Source organism: Triturus cristatus, chromosome 12 (assembly GCF_964204655.1).
Source record: "Triturus cristatus chromosome 12, aTriCri1.1, whole genome shotgun sequence".
In the NCBI taxonomy this organism is placed as follows: Eukaryota; Metazoa; Chordata; class Amphibia; order Caudata; family Salamandridae; genus Triturus; species Triturus cristatus.
Window position 1 is genome coordinate 83,511,004 of NC_140595.1, and position 19,738 is coordinate 83,530,741.

Consider the following 19,738-nt stretch of genomic DNA (forward strand, 5'->3'; position numbering starts at 1 on the left):
ACCTTTACATTATAAGTCATTAGATCGACTTGCTGTAGGGGGCACTCTAAACTAAGGAATAGTATAATTTACTATTCCAACACCTTCCCTATTGTTGCACACGCTGGAGTAGGAATAGTAAATTATACTATTTCCAAGTCCAGCGTGCCCCCTACAGCAAGTCGATCTAATGACTTGTGATGTAAAGGTATTGCGTTCTAACAACGCGGTTGTTGTAACGACCTCGTTGCAATGGAACGCGATTAGCTATTAGAATGGCTTGGGCGGCAGGTACAAGTCATTTTTAATCTATATTCAATTAAAAATTAACTGTAGTAGTGGACATATCGAAATTAACCAGACAGCGCCATCTTGTGGCCCACTGTCACAAGCGCTGGTGTTGACAATTAAGTGCTGGTGCCCAGCACCGGAAACCACCAGCTCAAATTAAGCACTGCCCTAAGATCATATTTCGTTAAGTGTAATGGAGTCCATACAGGTTTCGAAAATGCGAGCAAACAAAGATGGCGAGGCACAAGATGACCCCACAAACACCCCACAGACTCTCCCTGGGCATGGGGCTGAGGAGGATGGAGCGGGGTCTTTCCATCCTCTCGCGTCCATCCATGACTTGTGCCTTCTCTGTCTCCATCCTTCACATCTGGCAACCTCACCCATGACCTCACTGTTCTTTTCCAGATTCTGCTTGCCCAATTCTGCTATTCCAAACCCCTGATTCCCTGGCTCTCTGCCCTGTTGCCCCACTGTCTCACCTATGATGAGGTATCCTTTGTAGTCCGGCTCTGAAGGCTGCAAGAAGCACTTCCGGGATACGACGCTGATGTTGCTCACCTGGAGCGCATCGAATGACTTCACAATGTCTCTGAATATGTCGCTAGTATAGCCCTCACCCTGGACTTGGACAGCGATGCTAACGGGGGCTGCAAAAGAACACACAGAGAGTTTAGTGACATCACGGCAGGGCTAACCAATGAACTGGGTCCTTTAAGAAGACACCAACAAAACCACACTGGGCCTGCAGAGAGACTACTCCATCCAGATGTGCTTTATTCTCGTACCTTGATACCTCGGTTTTTAAGTGGCATGTACATTTATATTTACAACTGTGGCGCCACCAGGTTCATTTCAGTCCAACATGGATAGTGAAATAAGGCAACACAAATTAGAGTTCAATCTGAAAAGAAAATGCATATTCAAAAGTACACTGCCAACTGGTCTGTAGAAAGAAAGAGATTTCCCAAAAATGGAAGCAGTGTTAATCAGACATCTGAAAGAGGCGCCATTCCTTCAAGCCCCCACACTTGTGCTGTAACATTTACAGATTACAAGGCGCGACTACGCTGTTTATCAAAGACGTGGCAACTAAAACCGCTCACAGCAGCAAACAGTCCTTTCCTCAGTCCTTCTCCTGCCGCTCATCCTTCTGACTTCAGCTCTTTGTCTCCCGCCTTTTCAAACATTCTTGCTCTCCAATCTTTTAGTTCTCCTGCCTCCTGGTCGCAGTCCTTCTCTCTTCCTCCTTCTATTTGACAAAGTCCTTCTTCTATTTTTTGCCTTCCCTAAGTTTGTATCCCCTCTTATCTTTCCACAACCCTCCCTTCTATTCCATCAGGTCTTTCTCCCATGTTCCCTTTCCTTTGCCCTTCTCCACCAAACTCTCTCCCCTGTCCCCTTCACGTCGCCTTTCTCTATCCATCTCCTTCTTTCCTTTAACTTTTCTTCCTTACTCTAATTTCCCCAACTGCAGTTCTCCTCTTTGCTCAAGCCCCTTCTCCCACACATACTGCTTGTTGCACAGAAACACACTTGCCCTAGGCTGACTGGACAGGACGTTGAAGCACCACTGGAGAACTTCCTCCACCATTCCCAGCTGTGGAGAACAACAGCTGGCTGCAGACTGACGCACAGATATATCCAGGCGGACTTTAACGCTTCCCCCTGTAACTAGGGAAACAAATGTCCCTTTACCCCACCAAGGTGCACCTGTTATGATACTCCCACCTGTTGGGCTGGAAGAGGGTGGAAGAGCTCTCTCCCTCCATCCTCCCTACCTGTAGGCAGGCACAGCCTGAAGAATCCATTGAAATTCAACCTATTCTTGTTCATTTCTGTGTCATCTCAATCATCTCCCTCAGGCCCACCTTTCTCCCCCTTGTCCTGTGATGTCCACATGGATGCGTTCTCACGCCTTTCCATGTAAGGCTTGCAATGTACCCCGTCTTTCGCCGCTTGTCTCTGGCCACCCGTCTATCGTTGTCCATATGGAAATGCAACCTCCAGAGATGGTCTCAACACTGCATGAGGCCTTTGGATGTGGAATCAATACTCACCAAGAGGATCCAAAAAACTCTCAGATCCAGATTACGCTTCTAGACCGTTAGTGAATAGGAGGTTACGGGGGGAAAGTCTTGTTCCAAAATCAAAACTTGCCCAGGCACTCATGTAATACAGGGCACTTGAAGTTTGTGATTGTAACCGATTTTGTGACCTTCTCATACCAAAGTCAAGGGGTTGCTGCTATGTATTCTAAAATTAGCGAGTTCCGTTTCTTGACTCAATCGACTTCATGGGACACCCCTGGATTATACTGCACTCTGTAAGCTGCCATTTCCTTTGATGGACCCTTCTGTTTCTACCCAAGCTATACAAAATGGAACTAAGCTATTTTGGAATCCAAGGTGAGTCTTTATCAGATTCAGGATGCAGGAGGGTGGTCAAGGTGACGAGAAAGCATACACAGGAGAAAAAATAAAGATTACGACAGGCCAAGGAAGGGTGACTCACCTTTGGCAACGATCTCTCGCTGCAAATGGAAGCGGACCATATCGAGGATCCAGAAAATAATGTAGTCCATAATCACAAAGAAGATGACGATGATCATTTGTCGTAGGACTTTGGTGATGGCGAGTGTGTAGAGTCTCTTTTCCTTCAGGGTCATGAAGCATGAGCCTGGACAGGATGAGGAAGGAAAGAACCAGAAGTGAGGTCATGGAGAAGAAACCTAGGACACAGGAACCAAGAAATATGAATCAGGCCTGTTGACATCTAAGCGCCGAATATTGGCCGATCCTTCAAAAATATGGTTAAGCAACTTTTGGAAGTGATTTCACCTAACAAATGTTGGAAAACCTTGGCCATGTGTATAGTAGGGAAATGGCTGCCTTTTTCAAACTGAGGAATGTGGGGTTTGTGGTTAAATCAGCCCTGATCTGTTCTATTTAAATCCTATCATCCCGTTGACGAGGTAGGACATTAGAGCCATAAGTATAAGCGTACCCAGGCCTGAGGCCTCATGGGCCATCTTCTATGTCTCCAAAGCATTATATTTTGGCCTGACATGAAAATCAGAGTGCTGGACAAGGTGGGATTACTAGTGAGTGAACCCCAATTGTTCCCAGCGGCAGTGGAAGGATTTTGGTAGTGTAAAGACTTGGATAGCTGGAAAGCAGGGTCTAGGATAAAGAGTTAGCACTATTTATTCACTTGAATTCACATTTGTAGTGAGCAACTCTAACTGGAGCTTGGACAGGATGCAGGGCACAGTGAGAACCATCCGCTTATTTTTCACATTTGACAGTATGAGGGCTTAGCAGGATGGCCATTACTCAGACACAAACTTGGAAGTCGAAGTTGAGGCAGGCTACATACATACTTCAATTGTCATAGTAGGTAGAGAAATAAACAAATTCTCCAGTCACTTATTTCTTTGGCATTCCTTTTTGTGAGTATTTTAAACCAGTAGGAATCTGCAGAACAAGAACATGTGTCTAGGAAGGACCAGTCCTTGTACTAATGGGTATTAGTAAACACAACAAGATGATGAACGGAGCGCTGAAACTTTTCAACCTCTCACCCCAGTCACAGATCTGGGTTTAATCCATCGTTATTTTGCTCAATATGCCACCCCAGTTTGGACCCAGCCATATGCAAATCAGTCTTGACCCTGTTCGCCATGGAAACAGTCCAGCCCGAAATGCCAGGCCAGGTCCTCCCTGGACCAGAAACATGCATCTTGGGACCAGTTTCGGGTTTTACCCCTCATCCGCCAGGCTAGCTTGAATCCAGTGGCAAAGCGAGCAAGGGACCCACGCCTGCTGGGTATCAGCCATTCGTACTGGCCAATACAGAAAGAGCAGATTTATTGCTCACTAGCATTGAGATTTTCGCAGTCTGAGGAAACTCATGACGAAAAAGACAGGAAATCTCTGAGGACCTTTGCATGCTTAAAACTTGCATACAACATCTAAAATTCATGAATTGTCAGGAAGAGCAGAAGACATTTGACAATGTTACTTTCACCAGTGAAACAGAACAAAGTGGAGGGCCCTTTGGACTGGAAGGCTGGTGACTCAGAATGCTTCAATATGGCTGGCTATGGGGACTGACTGACAGAATGAACTAACTGCAATAGGTTACTGACTGGCTTAGATGTAATGTATGGGGATATTAAATGATTCACTTCACATCAGTCAAGTCCATGTTTGACCGCCTCTTGTCATCTGACCAAAACAATATCCGGAGACAGCCTATCTGCAAATGATGACTATTAGACTTATGACCTCCTAAGAACCACTGTTAAGGAAATAACGTTGGCCTACTGTCAAAGATTCACCCTTAAATTAAAAAATTGAATTCACTCCAAACGTCTGCCTGGTGAAGACCCAGGAGGCTGGTGGCAGAGGTGGAATGGAAACTCTACTTCTACCAGTCTGACACTTGCTACTAAGGATGTTGCAGCCAATCAGCTCTTCCATGGGGCATGCGCCAATGGAGCACTGTGTTAACTTACCTGGACGGAGATATTTTCGACTCTCTGACGACAACAAAGGCAGGATGGTGCTCCGGCCACGCCGAGCCCTCATGAAATCAATTTCCAGGAAGTCTCTGGTTATGTAGATATTGTCAAAGTTATCATCATACAGATAATGTTTGCGGTAGAGCAGCGCCCTAACGGGGAGAAGACAACCAGTCAGAGACGAGGTAACTAGGAAGCAATATACTAAGCACATTCTCTAGAATTCCCAATCCCTTCGTGTTTGAAGTGTTTATAGGCTGCAGTCTTTAAAGAGGTGTAGTTAGTGAAGGTGTGCTGGGTCCTAGACAGCCCCTTCCCCATTGGTTAGACCGCTTCTCAAGCCACATCTCATCACTGCGATATATAGACAAATTACGAAAACACTGGCATGACAGGGGTAGAACCCTCCGTGGTTATGGAAAACCAGGCTTGAAAATCATGTTGAGGCAAACAGACCGACAGCTCAGCGAACAGTCACAGACAGACAACCACAGACACATACGCAAACACACACACCTCTCCCCATTCCATTGATCACTGTCCTGTGGAGGTAAATCACACAATTGACTGACATGATGTTTCTCTGAAAGATCAGTACAGTGGAGACACCTGGTCGGTTTGCTTTTTTTCAATCCTCTAGACCTCAACTCATGCATCCTTACCTCATTCATACAATCGCCTTCCCCACACTCACCTGTAATAGATGTAGACGGTAATGATGGAGGCCACAGAGCCGAACACGGTGATGAACTCCCTGTAAGGGCGCATCCGTTCATTGACGTCCGCCATTATGTCTGCGGCTATCTGCGAGAGACTCTTGCTTGCGCTGAAGTCGATGTCGAACTTGTGGGTGATGGTGATATTGAAGTCAAACTGTCTCCTGATGAACGCGATGACCTTCATGATGGCTGCGGTAGAGGTCAGGAGCTTGTAAAGCACTGGAACACTTATGAACACCCCCCTTATACCTGAGTTGGTCCATTGGGCATACAAGACCATCTCAAGGCAGGAGAGTGTTTATCCTCCCGGGACACCCCACACAAAGGAGACTACCCAAACTGGATGAAATAAATGTCTTAAAACAGCAATCCTCCTCTTCTCCTCTTAGGGTGATCTACTCAGTGCTTTACATGTCCTACAGCCTCAGAGTACATCACAGTTTGCTAGCGGGTAGATGGTGGGATTTACGAAGCGTTGTGAAAGTCAGTTGGAGCTAAGTTAGGGTCTGCTGACTGTGAAATAGCATGCTGGAGACACTGTGAACTTAAACTAGGGCCATGTAATGGTGTTGTGAGATTATGTAAATGCATCTTGAGAGCCTTGTGATAGTCTGTTCAGAGTTGCATGTGTTTTTTTTGTGTCTTTGGGAGGCTCTTCTGGTCATGTGTGACCGTCTGCTACAAGCTGTACGTGGACCTATTTAGATCTATGTAAGGGTCTGGGGAAAGTTGTGTGAGGGTCAATTAAAAGTTTAGCCCCATGTGAGTTATGTGAGGGAATACTGTGAGTTATAAGGAGGTCACAGTTCCTCCCCAACTCCAAATATAGCTGCAAAACATTCTTCTTCTCCGACTGCCTTGGTATTGATCTGGCCTCTATGTTTACTAGAAATTACCTTTTTCAACACCCTCCTGCCTGGGATCTGTAGGATCTAGTGGTAACCTCATCTGCAGTAACAACCAAGCTGTCGCCCTGGTTTTCACTTTGCAGCTCAGCTCTTGCCTTGCTGATGCGGCCTTGTCCACTTGAAAAATCAGGCTTTTGGGCAGTATTTTTTGCCTTTCAAATGTTTCTAGGGCTCACACCTGACATCCACTGACTACACCATTTTCTCACACCATTGTCACACACCATTCATAGGCTCCACCTTGCCAGAGGAACCCTCCCAACATCTTCACATGGCCAGCCTGTCTCTGGACAGCAGTCCAAAGCCTAATTGTAGAGATAAAGATAATGTTTTTTAAACTACTTACGTTCACCGACTTTCTTCCTGATAAAGCCCTGAATGATGTGTGGAATGATGCAGAACAAGAGAAGCACTGCCGGAAACAAAAGCAAAGACGATCATTACAGTCGAACAACTATGTCAGCTTGGCCAATGTACAAATTCTCCCTTGACCCTTTAAACACGCTTGAGAAGGCAGAAACTTAGGATATGATTGTAAGAACTCCTGCAAGCCGGACAGCTGCCTTCCCAAAAATGCTTCGCCGAGGCTACGGATTTGTCAAGAACTGAGAGGTTGTGGGTCTCTTTGGGCTGCATGGTGGCAAAGCGCAATATAGCCAGAACATGGAAGGGAGTGGTCAAGCCAAGATACACTGACTGGGAGTCAGACATGGACTGGTGTATGCAAGCGGAGAGGGTTATCTACGAAAAGAGGGGATGCCCGCGTAAATGGACAATAATCTGGGGCCCCTGGAATGAGAGTAGAGGTTTTCTATGTACCCCTTTCAGCGATCCTCTCCCCTTGGCAATTGATAATGAGGTTATGTAATGTTTTAAATATAATGGGAGCTATGAAACATGTGATTACATTATAGACCCTGTGCGACGATTTGGCTTTTACTGTACTAATATATTGCGATTACCGAAAGGTGTTGACTGCACCACACTGCACTTGCTTTGGTTTGTATTGTTTTTATGTTGATTCTTTCAATAATAAAGATTATTATTTTTTTTTTTAAATGCTTAGCCGGCTCTTCTAAATCGAGAAAAATTCCAATAGGGCTATCTGTCCCAAAATCTTGTTGGGCACAGGGCATAACTAACTCATAATAAAGCCACGCGTTTAGGTCTTCCAAAAAAAAAGTAATTTCCTATGCATATTAGATTTTCGTTTCAACATTGGGAAGGCACGTATCGACAATAAAGGAATTTTACAGCCAACTCTGATACCCAGTGAAGTTTTTTTTCTAGAAATCAAATTCAGAGGAGTAGTGGCCTACAGGGCACATGGGTACAGTCAATGTACCTGGGTGATTCTACTCACATTTAGCCACCCAGCAAAGCAGTTTGAAGAGGAGCACAATGTAGCAGAGGAAGAAGAGGAATGGTATGACCCGCATGCAGGAGTCAAAGCCATCATCGAAAATTTTGCAGCACTTGTAGAAGGGTTTCCCCAACTCCTCGTTGCAGATGTCGCCGATCTGCATCAAGAAATACCAGATGTTCCGAAGTGCACGAACTGTGGAAGCAAAGGAGATAATCAGGAGCGGGAGGTGCAGCAACAAATAGTCAACTACAAGTTTTGTTGTGACTACTAAAAGACACAATCAATAAATGACTAATCTCCAGAACAAATTCTGAGCTCCAAGATTTGGAGACCATGCCACCTTTTACTCAGAAAAGAAATCTATCCTCCACGGTTGAAGATACATCTGCCTGGTTCTGGATGAAAGAAGATGTGCTCTGAGGTTGTGAAATTAATCCACCTTCTCACACACCTTCTTTGCATTACCATCTTAAACCAAGTCATTTCATTTCCTTTTTCTCAGCTTCTCCAGTTGGTTACAAGGTATAAATGGTTGATCGGGACAGACCATTCGGCTCCATCACAGATGTATGCTGACCCACTGTGGTGCCCACAACAGGTTTTAGAAACCGTGGTCTAGAAGGAAAAGTTACTTACCTGTAATCCTAGTTCTTTGTTAAGGGTATTCTCTCTCAATTAATAAAAGATACCACACAGAATAGAACCTTTAAAAAAATGTCTATTAATGATACAAAAAAAGAAACATGTCAAAAGGGTAACATTTATTGTTCTTTTGACCAATTACCCAAAATTCTGTACAAATCAGGGTATTTGGCTGAAAACAGCACTCTAGAAAGAGTGTAATTCGAGCAAAAAAAGGAAAGGGTTACCCAATTCAAAACAGACATACATTACGAATTAAAAACTTGCTCCTTTAAGACTCTTGGAAAACTGCACTATCCCATCAGGCCCAACAGTTTATTGTTGGAGCAAAGTGAAGAAATAAATCTAACAAAATAGGCTCAAAGTCTGTAACTGTAAAAGACGGGAGGTGGGTGGGGCTTTTATGAAGTCATAGGGAATGCACATGCTAAGAAGTAGGATTTGAAGTAAGTTAGTTTTCACACTTCACCATGGAATTCTCTCAGATATTCATAAAAGGCAGAATAAAGCAGCAAGCTAACTCAAACTTAAAGTGTTTTAAGGCCCACAAAATGTAACTGTTATGTCAATAAGTTAAGAGGAGAAGCCTGGCCCACTAAAGTACATGTATTGGAATACAAATCAGACAACAATGTCTGGAAAACATATGGACTGGTCTCAAAGTTAAGGCCTTACAAATACAGATACTTCTTATCAAAGCTGCAGTAGCCACATTCCGCCTTAGGCTTACAAGGTAAGGACCTATTAGCTTTTTCATAACAGATACAAATATAAGAAACTAGCTACCAAGCTATCACCAAAATTGATAAGGAGCTGTTTGACCGTATGTATTTCTTTAGACCTGTCCCAATAACATACAGCCCTCTTCATATTAGAAACTAAATATCTTTCAACCGGGGATGTTGGATTCAGCAAAAAAAGTAGGGAAGCACCAGTCTGGTTAATGGGAACATCAGAAACAACTTTTGTGTAAAAGAAAGGTACAGGCTAAATGATACTTTATTCTGTTAGAGTATTGTTTATCGGTCATCAAATCACACAGCCCTAAGCTCACTTACCACTAAAAAAATCAACCTTCCGCGAGAGGTGGTATAAATAAGCCTTATGCTTGGGGTCAAAGGCGCGACCTATCAATCTAGCTTGCACTTTATTCAGTTCCTGGAATGAGTTTGCCTTTCAACTGGAAGAAACCCTTTCCTAAGGCCCACCAGGAAATCATCCATCACTGGAATAGTGAAAAAAGATGTCTTAAAAGAGATTTAAGGTAAGCAGCAACAGCAGCTAAATACACTCCAAAAGAGGAGCGCTGTAAATTAGATTTTGCCAAGTATAGATACGGTAATACCAACTTTTCCTGGAATGTTCACAGGTACACCTCCTTGCTTTGCACTACAAGCCCAACATCTTCCATTTGAGGGCATATGAAGACCTTCTGGAAAGACATTTCACTTCTCTAATGATGGCCATGCAAACATCAGGTAAATACCACATGCCCGTGCAGCCAAGCCTCATGCGCCAGGGAGTCAAGTCAACCAACAGAAAAAGGAGAGCGAAAGATCCTGCCAAACATGCTGAAAAGCAGATCCAACCTGATTGGCAGCCTCTTATGCATTAGAAGGGACTATAGGAGCCAGGTTCACCCAAATAATTGGTGGGAACCAGATCAAATGAGCACTTCCATGGAAAGGTGAGATGTCGGGGATGCTATGGTTTAATCTCTGAGATTGATCACGCATTGGTTTTAATGGTGCCTTGAGGAAGCCTTTTGCGTGTCTGAACACTATAGCAAAAAATAACTAGTTATTTTACCTGATTGGAATGTGAATAGCATACTTAATTTATTTCACTAACCTAAACAATATGCTGATTTTGCACATATTGAGGAGTTGACCCTATGAATGGGTCGAAATGACATTTTAAAACCAGGATTACACTTTCTTGATTAATTTAAAAAGGGCAGTTTTTCAATACATAAAGTAAATGGGTAAACCTTGAACGTTGTAAATCTTGGTTCCTAAATATCTGAGAGATGTCTTTGAACTGCAGCCTTCTATGTCTCTGACACCCCACCTCAGTCCCATTTAGTAATGCTGATCACTCTTTCACACCTTTTGACTTGTCTTTCTGAAAGCAGGTGCCTGGAAATACAGGAGTCTAACGCATGCTCAACAAGTAAACAATGAGAAACATCATGGCCTGACATTTGGCGACTTATGATAAATTATTGGTGGGGTCCAAGTCGGTCAAGCCCTTATGACCTGGTGCCTATGAAGGGGAAGAAGGTCTGTATATGACCAGCGGTGAGGCCAGTCCAAGCGATGAGAATTGTCTTTGCTTTGCTGAGTCTCAACATGGTAATCAATCTGGGAAGAAGGGGAATTGGAGGAAAAGCATTAAGAAATCCTCTAAAATAACTCATTAAAATTGGCAACCTGGAGATGTATAAGGGGAATTTGTCATTCTTTGTTTACAAACAAGTACCCTCAACAGAGGAAAATGTTTGCCAGCTTTTCATCATTTGGAAACCAGTCTTCTGACCAATGGCACTCAACTCATCTGCTTTTGTGCTCTGCCACCCTGGTCGATGCATCACCATCAACCAAATGCCTCCTGTCAACATCCAGTGCCACATCACCTGAAATTCTTAATCGAGCACCTTGAAGTTTTTACTCCTGGGTTTGTGAAGATAGTGCATGTAGTCAGTGTGAAGAAGAAGAGGTCCTGACTGAATCACCAGCAGGAAAGACCTGACAGGAAGGCACATTCTTCCACATCCTTTGGGAATGTCCGATCATACAACTCTGTTGGGGAGAAGTGGTTTGGAGAATGTCTCGGGTGCTAGCTCTGGAGGTTCCCCTAGACGAAAAGTGGTTCTTTTTGACGATAACAAGGGAGGCGGTCTGGCCAAAATATCAAAAGATCTGGCTGGTGGTTGCAGCGGGAGTGGCTAAACGTAATTTTGCGCAGGCCTGGGGCGCAGTGTCTCCCCCTCAGAAAGAAGACTGGAAGTCTGAGTTAGACTGGTGCCAATGAGCGGAACAAGTGGTTTATCAATGGTAGCGGCTGCCCGCAGAAGTGGGAAAAAGTGTGGGGTAGCTGGTGCAACTTTCAAGGGATATCATGTATGGGGGGTGGAGCCGCAGAGGGAAGGGGTGGCACGGTCATCTAGATGTCTTCTACTCCGTGAACTACAAAATGTCACTGGCCATAAAGGCTCCATTTCAAATGTGCAATCATGCTCTACTTTTACTACGCGTTGCTTTAACTGAAACGTATCCTGAATGTTTGCTTCCATACATTGCTGTGCTTACTGAATGCTGAGCGATGTTTCAATAAAAAGAGGTTTAAAAAAAAAAACGTTAGTCGACCTCATTGAAGCACAGTAACAGTAGTCATGCACGCGTCAACACTGAGTCACTGTTCATGCATCATTCACTGTCGTATAAGGGATTATGTACACATCAGACATTTTAGAAACCTGTCATCTTAGCACTCAATGGTTTGCTCCATACTTTAAGTTTACAATTCAAATAGTTAAGATGCTAATGGACACCCCCAACCCCGATGATGTTTTCGATAGCCCAAACTTGCCAATTGTCCTACTGACTCTTTCACAGACCCTTTCGACTATAGTTTTTTTTCCAACTTCAAAGCAAACAGTAGTAAAGGTACAAATGACAATCAAAACATTTCATAGAAGACTGGACCTCAGTTACACGCTCAACAACACCGTTTTTGTAAACTCCTTCGGGTTCTTTTAACATGCCTTGTTCCTTGCACTCATATTCATCGACAAACAATATTAGTGTTGTACCAACATTTACAAGCTTGGTAACTATATTCCATCATGACAGTACCTGTGACGACAAAAAAACACAGAAAGTGTTGGGTGGAGTGCTTGCAAGGGTCTCAGTTACTGGCAATTGCTTACCCAGCATTTCAGTCCACAATGGTCATTGATTCCAGACAGGGAGCAACCATTTGCAAATCAGTCTTGGTCCTGCTCTGATGGGAAGAGTCCAACTCACGCTTTCAGTCCACACTACCGATGAATAAGAACACAAGTAGACTTGTGGACCTCATCGGTGAGGTGCAGCTTGAAAGCTATGCCACAGAGAGCCTGTCTGGTCAGGCTCACTGCACTATAGGATTCAAACTACTTTTGCAACTACATTTCGAAAATATGCATTGATCCAGTACCCATATTTAAGTGGGCTTTCAATGCAACTGTTTGTAATCATCTTGGATATGTCTGAATTTTCAGTTACTTTTGTTTTAACAAGTCTCTTTATTGATTGTTGTGTTTCATTTCAAATATCATTTGGGAACAATAACCAAATTGCACCAAACAGTACATATCTGGGAGTGCTCAAAGCATCAGTACAATTCAGAATACCAGGCAGCCATCTTCATCTCTCCGCACTTGACCAATGGTGTTCAACGCTACATTTTAATCTACTTAGGAGCCACCCACCCGTGTGCAATTTAATTTTTTCTCCTTTGGACTAAATAAGGATTTGGAATGACAGTAACTAACAGTGGTAATTGTTCAATGTCAAGGAAAATTACCAAAGTAAAGTGTTGGCTTTTGCACAACTGAAAATTGTTTTAAATAAAATTATGAAGACTCTACCATTTTAATTATGGTTATCATTTTTAGGCCAGGCTTTAGTTCAGCCATTGGCTTGATACTTTGCCAATCAAATCTCGGTTCAGCCCCGTGGATTAGTCATCTATCGCCTAGTGCCATTGGCTGCTACAATGTTTTCTTCCGCCTCCAATCGAATGCTTGCTTTGAACTGCAAAAGGGACTACTTTTCAGCACATTAACCCCTGATTTATTGGCTTTGGCAGTGATTGTTAGTGTGCGTGGCTTGCTCAGGAGACCAGCCACTGAAATTGACAGCCATCACTCTGAACTTTAGTTTGTATTGTTTTTTCGCACACCACTGAACATAAGCAGGTCTGAAAATTCTGCAAGTCCCAGCCGAGGTAACAGAAAGATGCAGATTCAGTAGAAAACGTTTCTGGGTGACAAAACAAAACAATATTTCACAAAGAGAAAATGTACCTCAAAAAGACGACTCCCCGTAAAGGTGCTGTTGAGTGGGTAACAGGATGCCCAGTTAGTGAAGTAGACCAACTGATGTGCAAGGGAATTGTGATAACATCAAGAAACATCCACACATGGCTATGTTAAAATTAACTACAGAAAATGAATGTTGTTTGTAAGAGACTACGGCTATGGCAGAGTACTTGCCAAAGTGGCTTGCCCTAATACTAGCTTGATCCTGTCGCCAAGAGATGTTTTTTCTTCCACCAATCTCCCCAGGAAAGGTTTAAGTGAAGTTGTTCCGCTGAACTCCTTTCACATATAATATCGCTGTGGTTTCTGGATTAAATGAACATGGCCAAATAACTTTACGTTCGTATTTGTGCAGATTTACAGAACCCTGTGAAATATTGTTGGCACTTAGGGATTATGGAAGAAACAGAGAAAGGTTGCAGGAGCCCTTACCGACGTGCTTGATGGCGTTCCCCACTGCCTTGAAGAGCCGCCGCACTCTGTCCGCAACCTTCTTACCCTTAAGCATGAGCGCCTTCAGTTTGTTCAGCACACCTGGGGAGAATGAAGGACCATGCCGTCATTGGAGACCACTACAGCCTGATCTATGGATGCAATGATCCATTTTACAGTGCTCTTACAGTCGTAACTATCTTAGATTTTAAAGTAACCACTTATTAGGGTGCTGTATCAGTGGTAAGTATTAGTTGCTACCACTACCAATAAGTGTGTGAACTTTTTGGTCCTGAAGAATTGCGGCCAATTTGACCGATGCAAGAAACATGTTGACCACTATTCACTAGAGCGTAATTCAGACACCCTCACTGGAAGATTACGCATGGTATTGTTTTTAATTAAGAGTGGGACCTCTCTCATTAAAATTTGTTATTTAGGATCTCCACTACTTACTTTTAACACACTTAGTCTCACACGCACTTCACTATAGGGCCCTCAATCGCACTCACCAACCGGCAACGAATGGAATAAAGATCTCCACTAAAAGGCGCCTCTAAGGTCGCCGATCGGGGATTGCAGCGCCGCCCCGATTCGGATCAGACCTTATGATGAAACATGACATCTGGGCCACCTGCTGACGATATATGACAGCTAGTTTGCCGGATGTGTGAGGGTCTCTTTCCTGAAGGAGGAATCTCCTCCTGACTCATACATTTCCATAATCTTTGACAGCCTTTTTAGGAACAGCATACCTTTACACTTTTAGATTGATGCCTGGGCTAAGTATGCTGGACCTGTCTTAAATAGCCCCCTGTTCCTCCTCGTTATATATTGTCTCTTACACACCCAGACAGGAGTGTCCATCATCCACCAGATTCACAACAGAAAGGCCTGGGCTTGTGGTTGACCATGAAGAAGCAGATGCCAGCTAGCTGCACTCAATGACCTCACCTTGCCTGACTTCCTCTTTTCCCCTGTTGGTCCCCTTCCTGCCCTTAGCATGACAATCCCGTGGATAAGAGAAATTTGATTTTAATCCAACTAGACTCTTCAGGCTTGAGTCAGAGCCGAATGATAATGGACTGTACGGCAAATTTAATCCACAATACTATGCCTAGGATGGAGAAAATTCAACGGGTGGAATATCCTCTGGATTACGCATGCCATCAAGACATTGGAGAATTTTACTTCACCGCCCAATTTTAAATGTGAACTTTTGTTATCTCTTTTCTTTTTTTCACACGACCAAAAGTATGCTCAAGTTTCCAAGGTGCACTCCTCAAAACACAATTCCTCGTTTGAAAAACAATATCTTTTATCCAATACACAACCAAACACTATAATATAAATATTACATTTTTATCTAGATGCACAAGTGACATTAATAAACCATTCAGGTTATTGTTTTAATGTTACAAACGCCCCGAAGGGCATTAATAGTTTGTTATGTTATGTTAGTTATGCTATGCTACGTATGCTATTGTGTACCCTGTTATACTCTGTTGTCTTATGTTTTGTTAGTGGCATATGGATTGTGTATATTCAGCCACTGGCTTGGCCTTGCAGGTCTGGGTACAATTCACAAATGTTGCAAAGCGGATTATTGTCGGATTCTGCTTGTGAGTAGAATTAGATGCTATAAGCGCTGTGGTTGTGTCTGTCGCTCTCTTGAATGATCTGTGGGTGATATAATTGGGAGTTCTATGAATGGGACCAGAGGGCTAATACATCTTCTAGCTCGGTAGGAATGCAAACTGCCTGGCAGGTGAATATGTATGCAAGATAATTGTTGGTAAAAAGTGATGTTGGACACTATGAAAGCCAGCTAGAGCCATATTTTGGTGAAGTTGTACATTAGGAGTTCTACCTTGATAGGCAACTGACTCTCATACAGCCCCTCCGGCTTGACTCAAGGCAAGAGGCACCCTGGAGATGGGAGTCATGCCAGATTGTGTTTTTTCAGTACCAGCACTATTGCATGGAACTCATTCCCATCTGCGATACCGCTCTCAACTGCTCTGTTAAGCTCCAGAAACATCAGAAGTGCTTCGCATTTGGTTAAATACTTCTTTAGATCATCGTCAAAAGGCCCTTGTAAGGTGATGGACACAGCACAGATGGTGTCACAGCCTCAGTTACTGATGTATGTAAATCCCTCCAACAAATTAGGCCTGTATCTGTCAAGGTTGTGTGCCTAAGCCCATTGTTCATCAGATTGTAGATTCTTGGGTGACTTTAGTAGACACCCCTCTCTCTGAGTGCTGTAAATGAAAGAGGACCCAGCTTACCCATAAGAGGTTGTGTGATTCTGTCCACCAGTTCTTTGGTCTGGTTTAGCGCCACTTCTGCGTTGCAAGACACAGAGACAGCAGCGTGGTTGAAGTTCACAAGGATGTTACACAATGGACCTTCCAGCGCAAGGGTGAATGCTGCTAACAGGATGAAAGTCTTGCCCTGAGCTGTGGTAAACCAGATGAAACACAGGTTATCTTTGTATCCCTCCCAGGAGGCATGTCTTCATTCATTTTCAGACTGAATGCTGTTTAAGCCACTCAACCCTAACTGGCACGCGTCGCTTTTATTTTTAGCAGTAAGAAAGTTTGGCAGGTTAATATGCATAAGGGTTCACTTTTGTTTCTGAGCCTCAATGGAACTTACCGCTGAGTGTGTGGCACCATAAAAGTGAGCAAGTGTGATCTAGGCTAACTGAAGGAATTAAACAAAAGTATAATCAAAATCCCATGCATCATGAGGATGTGTGGCTGGCATGAGAAAGTGACCTATAGCCCTAAGACAATCATATTAGGCTTCAAATCCCTGAACAGTCCACACAATAATAATATCTTAAATTTAGAGGCCTTTGGAGGTATCCTGCAGACCATGGTCACAGGTCTGATGTGATGCTATGCAGCCTCTTCCACTCCTGAAGGCATACTGGCACTGAATCTAATAGTGAATGAAAGTTGAACAGTAAGGAGACATGTGGGGAGGACAAATCAGAGTGGGAAGGACGATTAAAGATTCAGTGAGGTCAACTCAGACGGTTTTGCTGATGATGTTGATTGCAGCAGTACAACAAATCTTAGGGTCTAAAAAGAGAGACAAACAAGTGGTAGCAGACATCTTCAGACATACGGCTCCAGGAGACGGTTTCAAGATCAAGCTGGCTGGGAAGCAGCACAAGACACACAAATGATGGATGGAATGTGGAACAAATCAAAACATTCACCCCCCTCCCCCAACCCCAGTCAAGAGATCTGGTTTAAATCGAATGTTCTTTTGCTCACTTCGCCACCCCAGTTTAGACCCAGTCATATGCAAATCAGTCTTGACCCTGCCTCTCACGGGAACAGTCCAGCCTGAACTGCCAGGCCAGCCTGAACTGCCAGGCCAGCCTGAACTGCCAGGCCAGGTCCTCCCTGGACCGGAAACAAACATCCTGGGACCGGTTCTGAGGTATCACCCCTCATCAGCCAGGCTAGCTTGAATCCAGTGCCACAGTGACCCCGGAACCAACGTCTGGGCACACCCGGCGCACTTAGGGCGAGAAAGAAAATAGCACATAGCACTAACACCGAGGCCCTTCACCACCAATGAGCCCAAACGAGTGGTGCACGCGACTGCCTTATCCCCTGATGGGAGTGATGGATACAACAATGGTGTGACTGGAGAGTAAAGGTCAATAGGCACTGAATAGAATGGTAGCGATAGATAGAAGTGACTGAAAGCTAGTTCCTGGAGGACAAAAGGAACTTCATGGCCAGATGCTGGTGGACAATACAGGCGGTAAGACTAAAATGGCTGTCTGACTCAGGAGTGATGAACAAGAGATGATTAGTAGAAATTGATGAGAGGAGCTGAGCAGATAAGGCCAATTCGGCTGTATGGGTGAGAATCATGATGTACAGTAGAAACTACATGGCCAAATCTTTGTGGAGAGTTAGGTTTGGACAGCTCAAGAGAGGTGGGTTATAGAGGCTGTTAGACCTGGAGTGATGAATAATAGATGCTGCCAGGATAGGGGCTGGAGGAAACTACAGCTTGCATGGTCTGGTAGAGGTGGTCAATAAAGGCTACATCGCCTGTGTTTATTGGTCAATACAGACTAATTTCTTCTGTAACATTTTGATATAATGGGCTGCTAGGCCTAGCAGTAATGGACAAATAGGGTTGTGTGGTCTGGGACTGAAGGAATAGAGAGGCTACTTTTCCTGGGAGTGACTGACAGCACACCCTGCATGCCTTATGTAGGATGGCGAATGATCAGACTTTGACTTCCCACTGTCACGTACCTGAGAAGATCTGGGGTATCATCAGCAGCATGGTGGCCCGCACCTTCACGGAGAAACCCATTCCCAAGCCAACAAAGAAACCAATGGTAATGGTAGCCAGCATGCAGTACCAGATGTTGTAGCTCTCCACAAACATGAGGACCAAACCATATATTGTGGTGAAGAGGAGGCCAAAGACGAAACCACCAAAGCTGCGTATGATTTGCTTAAGTTGGGTATCCTCTGGACCTTCACGCCTCACTCTCCTCATCCTTTGAACTGGCCTCGCAGCCATCTTCACTCTTTCTTACTTAGATTTCTCTCCTCTCCATCCCTGCATCATAACCAGGGATAGCATAAATCTCTGGAAGCATAGTTGACTTCTGATCCCAAAGCTGTGAATGAGAGGTGCAAAATAATTGTCAGAAAATGGGAAATTCTAATAGAAAATTGACTCTTCTTTAAAAAGAGAAAAACTAATAAGAGAATAGAAAAATAAGTAACAAAAAGGGGCCTATTTTGCCAGGAATTAGAAAACATGGAGAAGGATTTCATACAAAAAGTCACAATTCAAGCAGAAATATGAATATTTCATCCAAAAGCGTAATTATCACATTATTAAAAGGGAGATTGGCATGAGAAAGTTTAATACGGTTCTCACTTTTTCCCAATATCTTTTGCAACTTTACTCTTATCAGAAATTTCAGTAGATAGGAAACTTTTCAAGATTAAGTATATTTAATCAGGAAAAGAGAAACGGTTATAAGGAAGGTAAATTTTTTAGATAGAAAATGGACACCTCTTATGAATAAAGAGAAAGGAAAAGGGAAAATCTCACATTGTGGAAAAACGTTGAAAATAAAGAAATAATTTAATTTAAAACTATTTTATCAGAAAAAAGTGAAAATACGTTTAATTACAGAAACATAGGAGGTCAAATGGGGGATCTGCTGAAACTTCCAACGGATGAGGAAGCAACCTATACCCTCAGTCGAAGATCCGACATAGACCCTCAAAGAAAGCGCCCGCTCACACTCCAGAGGAGAGATAACCCCTTTCATCCTGGAGATTGGTCCTCCCCATGACCATTAGAGGAGGAAGCTTGCTTCGCTCTTGAGATAAGGTAGCACCTATTACCAATGAGCAGAGGAAGATCCCCGCCTTCGCCATACGCGGGAGATTTTATTTGCACTGCACAGATGCCTCTCACACTCGTTGCAGGAGGTCCCCCCTCGATTCAGAGGAGAAACCTTTCTTCATCTTACTGAAGAGGACAAATCCTCACACTCCACAGGAGGATGTCCATCTTTCCCTATAGCGAAGAAAGCTACCCTCATCTGTTAAAAGAGAACAGTAAGCTCCCTTCAAGCCCTAGAGCACATAGCTCCCCTGGGAGATCAGAGGGAGCATCTTTCATCCTCTAGAACCCAAGGTTCTCCTAGCCTATCAGAAGAGGATACTTGCTTTACCTTCCTAAGAAAATTGTTCTCCATACCATTTAAAGGCGAGTGTCCTC

At 43.7% G+C, this 19,738-nt stretch overlaps 1 protein-coding gene across 1 annotated transcript in view; it reads right to left on the reverse strand.

Moving 5' to 3' along the window:
• The window catches only part of DCST2 (DC-STAMP domain containing 2), an 86,566-nt gene extending 67,921 nt beyond the window's left edge, over positions 1-18,645 (reverse strand). The window contains exons 1-9 of the mRNA XM_085639810.1: positions 18,244-18,645; positions 16,240-16,410; positions 13,949-14,050; positions 7,786-7,980; positions 6,769-6,834; positions 5,490-5,703; positions 4,790-4,947; positions 2,785-2,949; positions 753-920 (exon numbers count right to left, since the gene is read on the reverse strand). Coding sequence (XP_085495936.1) covers positions 753-920; positions 2,785-2,949; positions 4,790-4,947; positions 5,490-5,703; positions 6,769-6,834; positions 7,786-7,980; positions 13,949-14,050; positions 16,240-16,410; positions 18,244-18,517 — 1,513 coding nt within the window. The 5' untranslated portion in view covers positions 18,518-18,645. The remainder of the gene's footprint in view (positions 1-752; positions 921-2,784; positions 2,950-4,789; positions 4,948-5,489; positions 5,704-6,768; positions 6,835-7,785; positions 7,981-13,948; positions 14,051-16,239; positions 16,411-18,243) is intronic.
• Positions 18,646-19,738: the final 1,093 nt, after the last annotated feature.